We start from the raw sequence: 17,458 nt of genomic DNA on the forward strand, positions 1-17,458 counted from the left end.
GAAACATATCTAGTGTCTTAGCCTGAAGCACGCGACAATCAATCTTAACCAACCAGTTTCTAGACGCGCTCGAGGTCACGTATGCAAACTAAGAACAGCTCTCTTCTTCCTCTTGATCCCTGTCTTCTTCTTCTTTGACAGTCACTTAATACTGGTAACCACTGTTGCCGTACGGGTTGCTGCCCATGCTGCTCTGGCTGCTAGCGTACGGGTTCTGCTGCATACCTCCCATCGCCATGTTCGGCTGCATTCCCATGCCCATGTTCATACCGGGAGCCATGCCCATGCCGTACTGTGCCGACGGGTCATTGTAGGCCGTGGGGGCGATGGCGAGCATCGGCTGCATGCCGCCCATACCGTACGCCGGGTCAAGCGTTTGCGCGTCCGTCTCGGTCTCCTGTTGCGTCTGCGTACGCTCGTCCAACACCTTCACCTTGTCATCAATGTTCTTAACGAACTGGATCATGTAGGGCATGACGAAGTCAACGTAGCCATGACGCCAAGCAAGCTCCAACGCAACATCCGGCTTAATCAGCTTGTAGCACGTGAACAATGTAGCACAGAAGCACTCCTTGTCGTGCACAGACACGAAGAATCGCAAGATATCTTCGGCCAGTTCCGGGTCGTCCGAGTCGCTGGCACAGTCGATACAGTCCTTGTACATCTTGTCGGCCTTCGAGAGCTTCACAGACTGCGGGTAACGCTTGTTCTTACGGTACAAGTAGGCAGCAATACGACGGAATTCCAGCAGCTCGTGCTTCTCCAACTTCTGAGCCAACGAGATCTGGTCGAAGTTCTCGTACGCGTCCACAGAGTCACGCAGTGCCTGGTAGTCCTCGTCGTCTACCAGAATCTCGTTCAGAGCCTCATTCACAGCTGACAGATTCTCCTTCTGCACGTCCTTCAGGTACTCAGCGACAAGCGGCAAGTTCTTCGACTTACGCAGCTGGTGGACAACACGTGCGTGGTCCAAGTTGGGAGTCAGCACTTGCAGAAGACGCACGAGTTCAAGCGGGTGCTGCTCCAAGTAAAAGTTGATCGCCTTGTAGTGGATCTCCTGGTTACGGACCTTTTGGATGCAGTCCAGGAACAGATCGTGCGAGAACGCCACCGGGTGGTCCACCATCGTTCGCACAGCGTTGTCGAACTGGCCGTCTTCCTTGTACAGGTACACGGCGTGATCCCAGTGCAGACCCTTCTCACAGGCACGCAAGATCTTCGACACGTTCATACGCGAGTGGAAGATTTTGATGTGCTCCATCAGCTTGGACGGCAAATACTTGGAGTACAGGATAGCCAGCTCCGTGAAGATGCCAGCGTGTGCGCCCTCAAGACCAAGGCCCTGCTCCATCAACTTAAGCAGTTCAGTCGAGTGGCCGCGCTTCTCGTAGTGCAAGATCAGCTCCTCCAAGTGGTCCGGGTGCACGATAATGTGCAGACCACACAAGCCAGCAAGACGGAACTCGTTCACGTCCACACAGGCGTAGTTGACTTCCTTCCACGTGCCCACAGAGTTGGCCTTCGTGGCAGCATCCACAGCCTCACGGAACTTGCCCAGACGCACGTAACAAATAGCGAGCTTGGCGTTGTTGTTAATATTCTGAAACAACAGCTTGGCCGCGTTGTACATGCCTTCATCGTAACATCGCTCACCAATGTTCTGGATCTGCGCCACGTTGGGGGAAGAGATGAACTCCTCAAGGTCGCCGTACTTCTCCGTCTTAGCGTACGCGTAAATCAACGACGTGTCAAGGTACTGCTCCTTCACGGTGTTGCGCGCCATCTTCAGGTACGGGATCAGCTCGTTGTAGTTGTCGATACGCTCAGCCGCAGCAATGACATCCACGTACGAGCTGGCGTCGTTGGCCTTGATAAATGCCGACAACGAGTCGTGCACCTTGCCCTGATCCAACTGAGCCTTAGCGAGACGAGACCACACTTCAGGCTCGTTGCAGCGGTCAGCAAACTCGTAGGCACGCTCGTTATCCTTGATGTAGTCCAGCAGCACGCCAATAGCTTCCACGTTGTGGTTCGTCTTCTTGTAGATGACAAAACCTTCCTCGTACAGCTGGTACTGCTCGCCCACGGCAATGCGAGCGATCTCCGGGCCATCGAAGTTGTCCAGACGGTTCACGTAGTCCATAACCTTCTCCTTGCCAGCCTTTATAGCCGTCAGAATCAACAAGTTCTGCAGGTTCTTGTTGGTCGAGAAATCCGTGCCTTGCAGTACGATGCGTTCCAGCAGCTCAATGAGCTCGTTCGGCAGCTCGGCGTTCATGAACGCACGCACAGTGGTCGACACTTCGTCCGGGTTCGTCGTCTCAGGAAGAGCAGTCTGCACAACCTGGTCAATCAGAGCACGACGACTAGGAGACTCCGTCTCGCCTTCCTCCTGCTTCACCAGCACTTTACCCCACAGATCCAAGTCCTGACGCTCTACCAAGTAGCGAGCCAGATCCTTGAACAAACCGTTCTCCGTGGTCACACGAATAAGGTCGTCATCGCATGCGCCTCCCGCACGACGGTAAGCTAGGTACGCGAGCGCCGGGTCCAGTTTCTCGCAGAACTTGCCCACAACCTCCGAGTCGTAGAACTGGTTGTTGATCAGGAACTGCTGCGGGTCCTTGTTCAGCGTGATGTAGATCTTACCGATAGCATTGTGCGTGGCCGTCTCCGTGTTGCCCTGAGCCACACGGGTCTCGAGCCACGGCTGCAGAAGACGCAGACGGTTGCGCTTCTCAACCTGCTCGCACAGGTCGTCCACGGAGCACTGCGCAACCTGGTTCAGCAGGTTCTTGATGTAGTCCTCGTTGCAGTCCAGGTCCAGTAGCTTACCGATGACAATGGGGGCCTTCTGAGGGCTCACCTTGGTCACATACACGTCGATGTACTTCATCAGGTTGTTCGAATACAAATACTGCGTCAATTCCTCCACGAAATCGTAGCGATCACACACGTGGATAAGCGGACGCGGGTCTTGCAGCTTCGACTCCTTCAGGAACTCCTTCACCTTCACAGGGTCGTACACAGAAGAGTCACGGCAAACACGCTCCACTTCCTTGAACTGTCCCATCTTCGTGGCAGCCTCAATATACTTGAAGTGAAGGTCCGGGTCCTGCGAGAAATTCACGATAGAGCCCAGGAAGAAGTACAGGCCGTCGAACGACTTGAACTTCTCGAACACCTCGACCAGTTCCTTGCCACCCAGCTGCTCCGCGTATTTGGTAGCAACCTGCACCACAATCTGCAGGTTCTGACGCATGTTGTGAGCCATCAGAGCGTTGATCAGCTCCATCGACACCTCGCTGGTCAGGGTGCCAAAGAACGTCACGATGAACTCGTGGTTGATCGCCTGGGTGTTCACAATCACGCGCTTCAAGTCCGCCAGCTCCGTGTAGTGCTCCAGAGCACGTTGGAACAAGCCAGCCTTCTCGCAAAGAGCAGCAATGCGCGGTCTGTCGTAGTGCGTGAACATGTTGTTGGACAAAATAGCGTCAGCCACCTGGGGCGAGCCTCCGAGCAGGTTAATCTCCAGTAGACGCGTCTGCAAGTATCCCTCCTCCGGTCGGTTGTTCTTCAGAGCTTCCAACAGGAAAGCAGTGGTCTCCTGGATGCGGTTCACCTGCATGAAGATGTCGACAACGGCGTTGACGTCCACCAAAGGACCGTTCTCGGCGACTGCCAGCTTCTGAGCAAAGTCCAGAGCACCCTGAGGGTTAGCACGCACCAGGTTCTGGAGCATGAACGTGTAGTCGCAGCGGTAGTTGGTCTGGACAGCGTACGCCACAATCTTGTCGAACTCGCCGCGTTGCACGAAGCAGTTAATTACTTTCTCCGGGACTTCAGCACGCAGATACACCGAGAGAGCCATTGTAGTGTCCGACTGGGCCACCAGGTCTCCTAGTTCCTCAGAACACTCGAGTTTGTCCTCTGACAGCCACTTTTGGAGCAGCTGGCCACGACCCTGCATCAGTACAGGACGAGCCAACTCAATTGACTCCATCCTGTTCAGTGTACCCTTCTCGAGCAAAACACTGAAGTACTGCAGGATAGGCTGGGGCTGACCAGGCTGCGCAGGCATGTTCTGGAACCTCTGGATCGTCTGAGGCGTACGCAGAGCGCCCTGAGGAGAAGCAGCAGCCAGACGAGCAGCTCCTTGAATGTCGTTGACACCAACGAGACGGTTGAACTCCGTGAAATACAGTTCTTCAGCTCCTGGTAAATCCAGACGCGTAGCCAAAGCCAGAGCCAGCTGCGAGTCACGCAGCGTGTTCACCACGTACGGCACCAGCTTGGTCTTGTTGATTGCAAAATGCAGAAGCTGGCCACGACGCGTAATACCCAGCATGCCCTTGGATTTGGACTCTAGACACGTGACGAACGTCGTGTCCTGAGAGACACGAGCACGGTACACAGGCTTGCCCGTGTGTGCGTCGAACAGGAAGAGGTATCCCATCTTTGTGATCATGTACACGACGTCGTCGCTCGGACTCACCAGCATCGACACAGGGAAATCCGCCTGAGCATCGGCAGCAAATGGGATTGCAGCTGGAGGAAGACGGAAGACGCCGCCGGGGGCGTCACGGTCACGTCCGACTTCCATAATAAAGAGCTGCATGGGCTCTCCACTGCCCTTGGTACCGGCGAACACGAGCACCTGCGCGTCATCTGTTCTTCCAGGAGGCTTCATCTGGGCGAAGGCACCGGCGTGGCCCTGCAGCACTTGACTCACCTTCTTTTCCATCGAGTACAGCTGCATGTTACCAGCGATACGGCCGCCTTCTCCCTGCGAGATACCGACCAGCAACATCCACTGGTTGTCGGCTGAGGCTTCGTAGCTAATAATTTGAGTGCCAGCGCCCAAGTTCGCATGGCGGTCAAAGATCTTGGCTGGGGGCGAGTCGCCTTCGATACTCCAATGGTACACCGCTGAAGCAGTGACTAAAGCGATGGTGTTGACGGAAATCCAGCGCCAGAAGACCACGGCCTCGTTCATGAGATGGCTCTTCATCTTGGCTCGCAGCTCCATGTTGAAGATCTGCAGCTGGTTCTCTGCCCGCAGAGCGATAACCTTGCTCACGGGGTTCATAATCGCTGCCTCGGCGTTAATGGGACGACGCTGCACTGTGTTGCCTGCTGCCATATCCACGATTACCACGCTGGCCTGGCCGTTCACTTGCTCGCACACGCAGACGAACTTGTCCGACTCCATTGTCGTCGTGCCAAACTTGACATAGTCCAGGTTCACACCCAGGGTGCTCAGCTGCAGGCAGACACATACAGCATCGAGATATTAGTTACCTGTTTATCCTGATGTTTTCTCTCTCTATCTTGAAGTTGTATCTAAAATTAGAGGGATAAACCCAGAATTCCGCACTGGGGACGTACGTTGAGCACTTCCCCGAAGGTAATGGGGAGATCTTGCGCCATGTTGCCTCGGGTCTGTTGCTATGACTCGCGCCCTCTGTTATTCGTGTCTCTTGGTGTCTTGTCGGACTGGCGGAGGGGGGGGAGGCCGCTCGTTGATCGCACTTCGGATCCTTTCGCTTCTTCCTCCGTTTCACGACTGTGGCCGACTCCCTGAGGGGGCGAAAAAAATCTTAGCCCAAATCAAAGCGGCTTAGGCGGGTTTTCATTTTAAGCGCGCTTATAAACGCATTTATTCGTTTCTATGGGTACTAGTGTTTTGTCTCCGCGTCAAAGTAAGTACCCTGAAGGATGATGCCCTTTTTGACCAAAATACACTTTCATGCCAATGGGACGCCAAATGGCACAAAACTCCAGTGTTGGTCTCGTACGTTTCAATGATCGTGGGAGTAGTAAATATAGTTAATGGGATGCGTCGTTCGGGTGACAGCCGAAGCCTGATGCTAAGGTGTGGTAAGAATAACAGTCGTTGAAGCTGTATAAGCGCGCTTATGTGCTCTTTTCGAACGTGTTTGAAAGGTGTAGGATGGGATCCTGTGCCACGTATGCCGACTGAAACGGACGTGATAAGCAAATTTAAGTTTGACAAGCGATATCAGATAACATTGACGTTAGGATTTCTCTGTACACTTGCTAAAAATTGAAATGAAGGACACAAGGATCTGCCGCAACGCGTTCAGGCCAATTCACTTCCCTTGAGCCGCAACTCGGAATCTATGCGGTGAACTGGTCCGACATTGTAAGTGTGAGTCCCTTGGCAGCCATATCACGCAGAAACTCCTGCATCGCAGAGGAAATAAACAATGGTCGAAGTCAGCGCCGGAGACAACAAAGCCGCAAGAATAAGGCGCTAATGGTACAGTAAGTCAGCGCCGGAGACAACATAGCCGCAAGAATAAGGCGCTAATGGTACAGTGCTAATGGTACTGTACCTCGCCAGCCTCTTCAAAGCCCGGGACGGGGGACGCACAGTCAGTCAGGATCACCAAGTCGTGAAGCCGCTCCGTGGGCCACGCATCCACCAAATCTCGCACCGTGTAGTTCACACAGTGCGAGATGGCTTCGCCACAGACAACCACCTTGTCGGCAAGCTTGAGACTGTCTACCAGCGTCTGATTCAAACTACAGAGGCAAAACAACAGTACCGGTATACGCAGCCACAGCAACATGTAAGCTCCGAACAATCCGCATAATTCTTTTTGTAAAGATTTTGAGGACACTGTACCTTGTCGTGGGATCGTAAGGCAGCTCGAACTCGGCCTTGAGCGCCGAGTAGTGCTCCGTGAACGAGTTGCTGCCCTTCATAACGTACTGCACTGGCTTGAGTGACGTCTTGGTCCATTCCATCGCCGCCGCAAGCACATTCGGTACAATGTTATGCCCAGGTGATCCGATGAGGCAATGCTCGGGCCAGATGCACAGTGTGAACTTCCCGCTAGCCTCAAGCGCTGTCGTGTAGGCCAACACGTACTGCTTCAAGCTTGGATCGCGCGGCCTCCACACATCGGCAGCGACATCCTTAGCCGTGATGAGCGTAAATGGATCAGGCGACTTGCCCTCTGCATTCTCCCAGAAGATCCCATGCGCAATATGGTAGCGCTGGTGCGAATCCAGAGTCAGCACGAGCTGCTGGAGCTTGCTCGTGTGTCGGTGAATAAATTCGGCGATACGCGCCGCATCTTCATTGGCTGTGGGTATCGCGAGTGAGCCACCCGGATGAAAATCAACCTGCTGGTCGATCACCAGCAGACACAACCCACCCGAGGGGATTGCACCTGCAGCCTGCGCTGCTTCTGCCTCCGCAGCCATAGTCCGTTTGTTGAAATGACTGAGCCCATTATTCTAGGTGTACTTTCGACAAAAATGGGTGAACACTCAATCTATTGTGTCCAAATACAGGGGATCTAAAGTCTTGCGGCGCCGAAAGCGGGGGACGACTGTAGGTGCAGCATAACATGCTGCGCAACATACCGCAGCATAAGCACTTCAACAGCTCGCAGCAACACCCGCTTTACAGTTAGGCCACGTCGGAGCATTAGGAGGAACAACATCACATAACCCAGTACTTGGATCTTGCGCTTTATGGACCACGACGTCGGGGGGGTACTGGCAGCGAACTCGTGCACCTTTGGGAATATCTCGGGCGCAAACAGAGGCCACTTCAACGTCCCGGCCTGGACGCTTTGTGCGAATTGCACCACCTCTGGAACGTATGCACGCCACGAGCGCTTATGTGGTGCGAGGGTGTAATTGACAACAGGCAACGGTACACGCGAAATAATGCCCGGCTCGATGCGCCGAATCCGTTCGAAGTCAGTCATGGACGCACTGCCCATCGTGAAGATGTCTACAAAATGCAGGAGCAAGGAATGAGAAAACCAATAATGGCGGTATTTAAAGCAAACACACACCTAGGTCCGTCTCCCGCCTCGCCTTGGTCAAAGCCTCTCGGAATCCTTTGCAGCAGCCTGCTAGCAACACACTATTCATTTCGAGTAAATATCATACTCATTCAGCAAAGAAGATTTATTTTGCTGCAGTAACTGATACGTACATGATCGAATCGCTGCAGATCCAAGCGTTGCTTTTGACGTCAAGGGGCAGTCGTGGTAGCGGTGTAGACCGGGTCACACGCTTTAAAGCCAATCGCAACATTAATTGGTACGCCCTCAATTATCAAACTCGAGTTAGTAAGTTGATACTAATAGAGTTGCCCAAGCTCGACTTTCCGCACTCACCTCGCGACATCATAGTTGCATCCGATCAACTGCCGTGCGCTGCGAAGAAATAGTTGCAGCTCCGACTCCGACATTGGGACGCGCAGCACCTGTCACAAATACATCAGTAGGTGAAAACGGGAAGATAAAACAATTTTGTTTTTTCAAGCGCATTACCACAGGCTGCCGTTGAGGTAAAAGCAGCCGCTCCAACGGCATCAACTTGACAGATGGCATCCCCACGTGAAGCACGGTGTTTTCATCCAGCACAATCACCTGTTATACATGTACAGCGCCCACCTCACGCATTAAAAATCGCTGTCCAACAAAATCAACATCGTTTTTAGCTCACCACATGATCGTAGGCATTCTCGGTTAAATATCTCCCCACCGAGTAAACCAGTCCGCTTGTAGTGATAAAGATTAAGTCGCCTGCATTTGCTACTATCAGTTAAAAATCCACTAGCGGTCGTTGTTCCACAGCAGCTGAGACGTATCAATACCTGGCTTCACTAGCTTTCCTGCTTCTCGTGCTACGTCCTGTGCCTCCTTGGGCGATCTACCAACGTAGAGAGTCCAGCATCAGCCTCGTTTCGCAGCCCCCTTCATAACCTGGACACCAACATTTACCGTTGAAACTCGTGCTCATTGAACTGCAAGCTGTTGGGCGCCAGCACTTGAGCTGCCGACGTGGCCAGCGCGCCCAGCGAGAAGCTCGTCGCCGGTCTCCGGTTCATGATTCGCCGAGCAATGTTGGTACGTAACGGCTAAAACTGATGAAAGTTGGTGTACTGTGCAAGGGAACGCCATAATGTGTTAGTAATCGAGCTTTTCATATCACCATCTTTCGTCAAATTTAAAAAATTACCAACGCCCGAGTTCACGCAACTTTTCTCTTCGAGCAACATTACGGCACAAGAGACCATTGCGCAGGTCGGAAACCGGCTCCAGTGACGGGAAAGACTCGACCAGGCCCAGTGTCCGCAATCGCCGTCGCCTTCCGCGTGAAATACCAGTCCAGAGTTCGTGTCGCGTGTTTGGCGTAGTGTGGTGAGTCGACAGCCTCGATTCCCCCGCTCAGGACCAAGTATGCGCGCGTTCTGGCGGAGAGATGGCCCTGTAACGTTTAATACAGGGGCCAGGACAACAATAGTGCTGCTGAGCATTACAGGAAGCGAAGCGCAGCGACTCGTCGGGCATGAAAGCCGACGCCTGGCAGAGTCCTCGGACAGCTACAACTTCATGTTTTACTTCGTGATAGGCGCGATGATGCTCACATGCCTTATCTACAACATTTTCTTTAAACATAAGATGGAGGCCAACTTCCTCCGTCAACAGGCACTACCCGAGACTATGCTACGACAGGACGTGATCGCTAGCGACCAAGACATGAACAATCTGTGGGAGTGCGAAGTCTGCTCCTTCAAGAGCTACGACGCGCACAACACCTGCATGCTCTGTGGTACAGACCGCTCCTTCAAGCTGATTGAGAAGACAACCAGAGCAGTCGACGAGTCCGCCAGCGAGCATAGCAACGCGCCGTCCTCGTCCTCGTCCAGTACCAAGTACGTTCTGTACATGGAGGAGAAGGAGAACCCGCTCACTCGCAGCGCAGTCAACAGAGCGACCCCGTCGCGGCCCATCAGGTCCACATCAACGGCCAAAATTAACAGGGAATTCTTCAAACGGAAGCTCAGTGTGCTCAATCTACGACAACAATCAGCACGGCGTCGACACGAATGGTCTCGTCAACGCAACGACGACGGAGAGTTGATCTGGGTCAGGAAGAAGCACTATATGGACCGCAAGGCGCTCAAAAGTCTGCGCAACCTCGACAATCTACGCAGCCAGTCGTCTACGTCCTTACGTGACTCAATTATCTCGAACGGGAGCGTCAACTCGGTCGGAATCGTGTCTAAAATTGTCGTGTCGCCCAAGAACCCGACGGGAAGACTGTCTCTTGAGACAGCAGATGGAGCACTGGCGACGCGCGGCTCGGACAGCTCGGAGATCTCCCAGGATGAACTACAACAGGTCGGATCGCTGCCTTTTCAGCAGAAACACGCGTGGTTTGTCCAGCATACAGCAGCGATGGAAGTTCCCTGGGAATACGGACACTTACTGCTGGAAATTGAACGGGACAATCTGCTCCACAACTCGTGCGAGCAGCTGCTTTGGGCGACACCAGATCAGCTTCATCAATCGCTGCGAATCAAGTTCGCGAACGAACCAGGTGTGGACGCTGGTGGACTTGTACGCGAGTGGTTTACACTGATGACGAAGGAGGTTTTCGACGACTCGACTGGCCTGTTCTACAGATGCGGAAACGGAGATGGCCTCATGATCAACCCTGCATCTGCTGAAGCCAGTGTCGACCACCTGATGGTAAGCTGCTCGCTTGTGCAAGTCTTTCTTGTAGATGGTGTGTTGCTTACTTTTTTATCATAGTACTACCAAGCGATCGGTCGATTTATCGGAAGAGCTCTGTTCGAAGGTATTCTCATCGACGCACACTTAGCGCTGCCAGTGTGTAAACATATTCTCGGGATTCCTATCACGTTTTCGGACCTCGAATTCGTGGACGACGACTTGTACAAGAACTTGAAGTGGCTGAGAGACAACACTGGCGTCGAATCGTTGGCTCTGGACTTCACGTACGTCGATTTCATCTCTTGTTTAATTTTGTGCAATACTCAGTGTGTTTTGTTGTTATGTAGGGTGAATGTTGACCAAATGTCGGACAAATCGAAGGTGGTGGACTTGGTACCAAACGGCTCGAATATCCCCGTCACAGATGACAACAAGATGGAGTATATTACCCTGCGCTTTAAGTGGATCGTGGCAACCAGCATCTCGCAGCAGCTTGGGTCGCTGATGCAAGGTCTATTCTCGATTATTCCCAAGGAGCTGATCTCGGTCTTTGACCATCAGGAGCTGGAACTTTTGATTTGTGGAATCCCCGACATCGACGTGATGGACTGGAAGACTCACACTATTTATGTGGGGGAGCGAGACGAGCGAGCGATCGCCTGGTTCTGGAATATCGTACGTGAATTCTCGAACGAGCAGAAGGCGCGTTTGCTGCAGTTCACGACTGGCTCGGCTCGCGTGCCAGTGCAAGGCTTCAAGGCGCTGACTATGAATGACGGACGCATCTGTCCGTTCGCGATCCAGTGCGTCAGTGCCGACGAGTGTCTGTATCCGCGAGCGCACACGTGCTTCAATCGGTACGTCAGCCTCGTGTCAATCTCTATTAGTTACTCGTACGGCTGACTGATGTGTGTTTGTATTAATTGCAGCATCGACTTGCCCCGGTATGACACGATAAAGGACTTGCGAATCGCGTTATCCCTCGTGATCCAAATGGAAGTAACCGGTTTTACGATCGAGTAAGCTGGTAGAAATTGTGTATTTACTGAAGCAGAGCGCGTCTTTAAAGAAAAGTAATGGAACCATCGCAGCGAAGTACCTTGCTTCGTATTGAAGAGAGTACGAAGTTCGTACTCTCTTATTTTTGTGTGGATGATCATTTTCCTTTGAGGTGCACACATCATTCCCACACGTCCAAGAGACCGACCAGGTCGACGAAACTCTTTTTGTCTGCGACGATGGCGCGTGCGGCTCAAACGTGGCAACCACTGAAGTATCTAAGGTTTGAGCGAGTCCGACTACGCCCCGCGCTTGAACTGCTGGAGCGCGTCCCCGAGCTGCCATCAGCCAGTTCGAAAGACGATGACGTTGTCAATATCATAGATCTGGGTGCTGGCACGGGGAATATGGCCCCTACCTTCTTGTAAGTGCTCTCATCAAGGAACTTTGGCCTTGTTCTTTTTGTAGTATTGACGAAATGCTGTGGGTTGCAGTAAACGGTGGCCAAAGGCACACGTAACATTCGTGGACTCGTCAGCTTCCATGTTGGAGCGTGCGCAGCAGGAGCACAGAGCCAATGACAGTGTGAAGAGCGAGCAGTGCACGTACGTGGAGGCTGACTTCGAAAGCTTCCAGCCTGACAAGCTTGTGGATCTCATTTTCTCCAACGCTGCACTCCACTGGGTGAGCTCGGAGCGCCACAAACAGCTCCTACCTCGGTTGCTTTCGCTCCTGAAGCCTAGAGGAACTCTGGCTTTCCAGATCCCAGATACACGTCTACAACCGAGTCACCAGCTGATCGCTGCAGCAGCGAAGCAAGTGGGGCATTGGGACAGTGTTGCTGATGTGCGTTGGGTCACATGTGAACGTGATCCAGGCTTCTACTACGAGCTGTTTAAGAGCGTCGACAAGGACGTAGAGCTGGACATGTGGGCGACGGTGTATGCACAAGTGCTAGAGGGAGACAACCCAGTCGCCGATTTCGTGGGCTCTACTGGGCTTCGTCCCTTCATGGAGGCGCTGGGTGATCCGTCCACTGCAGCCTCGGAGTTCGAGCACAGGTACCGCGAGCTGATCGCTGCGACGTATCCGAAGCAAAGCGATGGACGCGTTGTCTTTAATTTTAAGCGCTTCTTCGTCGTAGCTACGAAGACTCGAGGGGAATGAGTCAATTACCTTGTTGAAGTTATGTCCTCTGACGTCCACCTGCCCGAAATAAACGTCCACTTTGCATATTTACCTCAGAGCGTAAAAAGAAGGATCGCATTTTTTACGAAAAGCCTTGACAGTCGAGTGACCGATAGCAAGGTAGTATGGGGCCGAAGAAGGGCAAAGGCAAGAAGGAAAAAAAGAAAGGGAAAGGTGGAGGTGCCAGCAAGAAAGGAGCAGCTGAAGTAAATGACGTGGAACGGGAGAACGAGGCGGAGCGATTGGAGCTGGTGAAGCAGGCGAAGGCTCTGCTGGAGCTCACACGAAAGGAGGAGCAGTCGTTCAATGAGTTCCAGCAGCAGAGAGAGAAGATCAACTACTTTTGGATCGTGGAGAAGAAAAACTTTGAGGATAGGAAAGCTGAACTGCGTAATAAAGAGCGAGAGAGACAAGATCTAGAGGAGAAGCATCAGGTCGAGATCAAGGTGCGCTACTATTAAATCGATCGAGTGGTCAAAACTGCTTTGCTTATTATTGCTTGGCTGTGATAGGTCTACAAGCAGCGGGTGAAGCATTTACTATACGAGCATCAGAATGACATCACCAAGCTCAAAAAGGGTGAGTATTGTTATCGAAATCAAAGCTTTTGTCTATCTAATGGCTCTACTGTAGAAATGGAGCAGTCTTTGAAGATATCGCAAGATGACTATCGCGGTAACGAACGCGAGCTCAAGACGGATAAGCGGCGGCTGAAATTCGACTTGAAAGAGATCGAGCTGTCGCATCAGGACTACCTCAAGTCAATAAAACAAGAGCAAGATCGTCGTATCACAGTTCTGCGTCAAGAGTTCGAACGGCATGCTAAGGAGCTTCAGCAGAAGTATGAGCGCAAACGCAAAGCTTTCCGCGACGACCTGGAAGTTCGTCGTAAACAAGACACACAGAGAATTGAAGAGCGCAAGAATCTACACATCGCACAGCTCATGACAGCGCACGAGAAAGCTTTCGGAGAGATCAAGAACTACTACAACGATATCACGCATAACAACCTCGACTTGATAAAATCACTCAAAGAAGAAGTGAGTGAGATGAAGAAGAAAGAAGCTCAAGACGAAAAGCTCATGTTTGAGATCTCTCAGGAGAACAAACGCATGTCGGAGCCATTGAAGCGAGCTCTGTTGGACGTGGAGAAGCTTCGAAAAAATATCTGCGTGTATCAGGAAGAGAAGGTGGAGCTGCGTACGGCCAAGGCGCAATTGTTGGTGCTAGAGCAGGAATACGCCACGCTCTCGTGGGAGTTTGAAGTGCTACAGCAACGTGCAGCACAAGTATCACGAGAGCTGGAGCAGCTCACGACTCAGTTCCACAGCAGCATCTACGATGTACAGCAGAAAGCTGGTCTGAAGAACTTGCTGCTTGAGAAAAAGATGGGCGCGCTGACACTACAACTTGAGCAGAAAGATGCCGAGCTCAACGAGGTTCTCCTCCATGCCAAACTTGATCCAGCTATCGTCGATCGCGTCAAAGGCAGACTGGAAGATATCATGGCTAACAAAGCTGAAGATCTCCGTGAACTGGAAGCCGAGATGGCTCAAGTCGCCAAGCTACAGCAAGAACTTGCCACCGCCATGCAGCTCAAGATGAGCGAGTATGGCCTTCCGATGGACGAGTTAGGCTTCATGCCTCAGACCCGATCTACTGTCGCATCCTCAAAAAGCAGCAGCAACAACAACCGGAGTTATGGAAACGAAGCATCGCCATCGCTTTCGATCAAGGAGCAGCAAATGGCACAGAAGAGAGCGATGGCCAAGTCTCTCAACGACCCAGCCAAAGTTCAGTAGGGATCTCTTCTTGTAGGCGAGGTAAACAACACGTAACGTATTATTTGCATCGATTTCTCCAAACATCGCGTTAACCCAGTCGTGTAGGGAGCACCAGATAGCACAATTTGGCTACCCGTTCATCTAAATAGTCCAGCTTGATCGCCATGTCGCGCTCAAAACTCGCAAGTTGGGCACTCAGTTGTTGCACCGTGTTTACGGTAGCTTGCAGCGAGGTGGCAGGGGTACTCGCAGCCTGGTCATTTCCATTAGCGCTCATGGCGTGCATGTACGCGTTCACATCCATCGAAGTAGGTAGCTGTACCAAGGCAACTGTAGTCGTTGGCGTAGGCGATACTGACACAGACGAGGTCATCGTGGAAAGCACGTTACCCTGGTGACTCATCGTTGTATTATGGTCTGCAGTGATCGAGGCGAAGTAATGTCCGGGTAGTGTCCCCAAGCCTCCAGAGCTCGTCGAGATAGTGGCTTCCGCTTGGGAATATGCTGCGACCACATCTCCGGGTCGATTCATGTCCATAGCTGGCACAAATTGCTCTGGTAGCTGCTGCAACTCTTCCTCCGTCAAGGCTTTAATACCGTGCGCTTTCTTAAAGTGTCTGAGCCAATTCGTAGTGGCTTTGAGCGAAATGTGAGAGTCGTCCGGTGAGTACTGCATGAAGAGATCCGTTGTTTTAGTGACCAAAGACTCTGCAGAGACAACGCGCCCCAGTTTCCGCTGCCGGATGAGCCATCGATAAAGTTCCTGCTCCACTCCTGGATGGTACTCGGACGTGGCCTTGAGTGTCTTGCGCTTGAGTGTTGACATGTGCTTGGCGTCGATGCAAAAGGCCACAATCCGATCCTTGTTCTTCTTGATGTCTGATACTTGCTGGCGACTGATGTCAAAGGCGCGCGCGATAGCAATTGGCTGCTCACCGCTCTCGAGACGCTGCAGAACTTGCTGCTTGTCATGAATGGACAATACTACGCGCTTGCGCTTTGCGCCAGTTGTAACACTGGTTCGAGGTGGGGGCGGGGGAAACTCCGTGTCGCCGAGAGTGAGCGCATCAGCGGTGGTGACGTCTGCTGGCGTGAGCTCCTGAAGAGCATCGACGGAGTTGCTCATCGTCTTATCAAATCCGGATAAATGGCTGTGAGCTTTATCCGGTTGAAAAAATTGAGATGTCCATAAAATAGTGTTAGAAACACAAAGCAGAAAAAAGCTGTCGATGAATTCTCGATGGAGTGCGGCGACTGCGTCTAGCGCGTCGCTTCCAGTAAGCAGCACCAGTAGTACGTGAGGTCATCATCGAGCACGTCAACCATTGCGCTCTGATATCGGTGCCTTGCTAGTCTCGCAGGACTTGCTGCTGATTGAGAAAAAGCGAAAGGACAAAGAGGAAGCGATCCAGGGTCTGAATAAGGGTAAGCCTGCGCTCGTCATCAAATACGGTACGAATCGTAGCTGACGTGTGTTGTCACTGTTGACGACAGTATTGCTGGAGGAGACGCTCACGGGGCTACGGGGCAAAGCGCAGCAGCTCCAGAACGACAAATGGATGTATCAAGACGTCCAGCTGTGACGAACTGCTACTGCCATTATGAACAAAGTATCCGATGCTGCTGATCGTTGAGTTTTTTTTCATGCTCTTGATTGTAGTTAACGTGACTAATTCGAAGTAGGAGCGGGTGCTTCGCAGCCAACGCAACAGCAAACGGATAGTTCTATCTCTTCCAGCTACCAAGTGGCTGGATGCGTCGCTTGCTCCTCTTTGTGTCGCTGCAGTGCGTCGCTGTCTACTTCCGTTATCGCACAGGCAATTTAAGCGCGCTTCTGCATCTCCTCGTACAGCGTCACGCCAAGACGAGCAGGCGATCGCGTCACCGCAACGCCAGCAGCCTCAAGCGCAGCGAACTTACCAGCAGCCGTACCCTTGCCGCCTGACACAATAGCGCCAGCGTGGCCCATACGACGTCCAGGAGGAGCCGTCGTGCCGGCAATGAAGCTCACCACGGGCTTGTTGGGGTCTCCGTGGGCCATGAGCCACTCTGCAGCCTCCTCCTCGGCAGATCCGCCGATCTCGCCCACCATAATGATACCTTCAGTTTCCGGGTCGTTGGTGAAGCGCTCCAGGCAGTCAATGAAGTTTGTGCCGTTGAACGGGTCACCGCCAATACCAATAACGGTGGACTGACCAAGGCCCAGAGCCGTAGTCTGAGCCACAGCCTCGTACGTCAGGGTACCGGAGCGCGACACAATGCCGATCTTACCCTTCTGGTGAATGTATCCAGGCATAATGCCCATCTTGCACTCGCCAGGCTTGATGATACCGGGGCAGTTGGGGCCAATAAGGCGTGTGGTGCTCTGGTTGCGCAAGTGCCACTTGACCTTGACCATGTCCTGCTGCGGAATGCCCTCCGTAATAGCCACAACGAGAGGAATCTTAGCCTCGATGGCCTCAATGATAGAAGCCGCACAGAACGGAGGCGGCACATAGATGACGGAAGCGTCAGCACCAGTCTCCTTCTTGGCCTCAGCCACAGTGTTGAACACGGGAAGACCCAGGTGCGTGGAGCCACCCTTCTTGGGGGTCACACCGCCCACCATGTTGGTGCCGTACTCAATAGCCTGTTGCGAGTGGAATGTACCCTGCAATTGGAGGAACCACCGAAAAAGACGTGTCAAAATAATGACTTGTCCGACAGGATCTTTTAGCGTCACGGTACCTGCTTGCCGGTGAAGCCTTGGCAGATGACCTTGGTGTCCTTGTTGATCCACACCTTGGCGGACGCAGACATGCTGCGCGTGGCCTGCGCGACGGCGGCCACGGTCTTGACGGGCGTGCGAGCGAACATACTGACGATGACCTTGCTGCGAGCCTCGAGTCTGAACGGAGAGTGGGGGAGCTCACGATCCATCGCTCTCCACCCGACGTTTCACTAAGTACGAATCAGGAGCTTTTCACCAATCAA

General features: G+C 52.7%; 7 protein-coding genes across 7 annotated transcripts; 3 read left to right on the plus strand and 4 right to left on the minus strand.

The window, feature by feature from the left end:
* Positions 1-5,547, minus strand: PITG_02022 (clathrin heavy chain; the record flags this gene model as incomplete). The annotated part of the gene is made up of 2 exons (XM_002908555.1): positions 1-5,263; positions 5,389-5,547. 2 exons carry the CDS (start codon positions 5,428-5,430, stop codon positions 146-148), a joined length of 5,160 nt encoding a protein of 1,719 aa, XP_002908601.1.
* Positions 5,548-6,141: 594 nt separating this feature from the next.
* Positions 6,142-7,236, minus strand: PITG_02023 (uncharacterized protein; the record flags this gene model as incomplete). The annotated part of the gene is made up of 3 exons (XM_002908556.1): positions 6,142-6,207; positions 6,360-6,549; positions 6,653-7,236. 3 exons carry the CDS (start codon positions 7,234-7,236, stop codon positions 6,142-6,144), a joined length of 840 nt encoding a protein of 279 aa, XP_002908602.1.
* Positions 7,237-7,331: 95 nt separating this feature from the next.
* PITG_02024 (uncharacterized protein) lies at positions 7,332-8,900 on the minus strand (the record flags this gene model as incomplete). The annotated part of the gene is made up of 8 exons (XM_002908557.1): positions 7,332-7,774; positions 7,839-7,909; positions 7,982-8,095; positions 8,166-8,254; positions 8,322-8,420; positions 8,497-8,576; positions 8,648-8,703; positions 8,775-8,900. The coding sequence occupies 8 exons, from the start codon at positions 8,879-8,881 to the stop codon at positions 7,332-7,334; spliced, it is 1,059 nt and encodes a 352-aa protein (XP_002908603.1).
* A 192-nt stretch (positions 8,901-9,092) lies between these two features.
* On the plus strand, positions 9,093-11,592 carry PITG_22687 (HECT E3 ubiquitin ligase, putative; the record flags this gene model as incomplete). The annotated part of the gene is made up of 4 exons (XM_002908558.1): positions 9,093-10,529; positions 10,593-10,798; positions 10,862-11,371; positions 11,444-11,592. The coding sequence occupies 4 exons, from the start codon at positions 9,234-9,236 to the stop codon at positions 11,535-11,537; spliced, it is 2,106 nt and encodes a 701-aa protein (XP_002908604.1).
* A 160-nt stretch (positions 11,593-11,752) lies between these two features.
* PITG_22688 (trans-aconitate 2-methyltransferase, putative) lies at positions 11,753-12,680 on the plus strand (the record flags this gene model as incomplete). Its single annotated transcript, XM_002908559.1, has 2 exons — positions 11,753-11,937; positions 12,008-12,680. The coding sequence occupies 2 exons, from the start codon at positions 11,753-11,755 to the stop codon at positions 12,678-12,680; spliced, it is 858 nt and encodes a 285-aa protein (XP_002908605.1).
* A 146-nt stretch (positions 12,681-12,826) lies between these two features.
* Positions 12,827-14,503, plus strand: PITG_22689 (uncharacterized protein; the record flags this gene model as incomplete). Its single annotated transcript, XM_002908560.1, has 3 exons — positions 12,827-13,147; positions 13,214-13,280; positions 13,335-14,503. The coding sequence occupies 3 exons, from the start codon at positions 12,827-12,829 to the stop codon at positions 14,501-14,503; spliced, it is 1,557 nt and encodes a 518-aa protein (XP_002908606.1).
* Positions 14,504-16,307: 1,804 nt separating this feature from the next.
* Positions 16,308-17,404, minus strand: PITG_02026 (succinyl-CoA ligase subunit alpha, mitochondrial precursor; the record flags this gene model as incomplete). Its single annotated transcript, XM_002908561.1, has 2 exons — positions 16,308-17,135; positions 17,213-17,404. 2 exons carry the CDS (start codon positions 17,402-17,404, stop codon positions 16,308-16,310), a joined length of 1,020 nt encoding a protein of 339 aa, XP_002908607.1.
* Positions 17,405-17,458: the final 54 nt, after the last annotated feature.

Source organism: Phytophthora infestans, genomic scaffold (genome assembly GCF_000142945.1).
Source record: "Phytophthora infestans T30-4 supercont1.2 genomic scaffold, whole genome shotgun sequence".
Taxonomy (NCBI): Eukaryota; Oomycota; class Peronosporomycetes; order Peronosporales; family Peronosporaceae; genus Phytophthora; species Phytophthora infestans.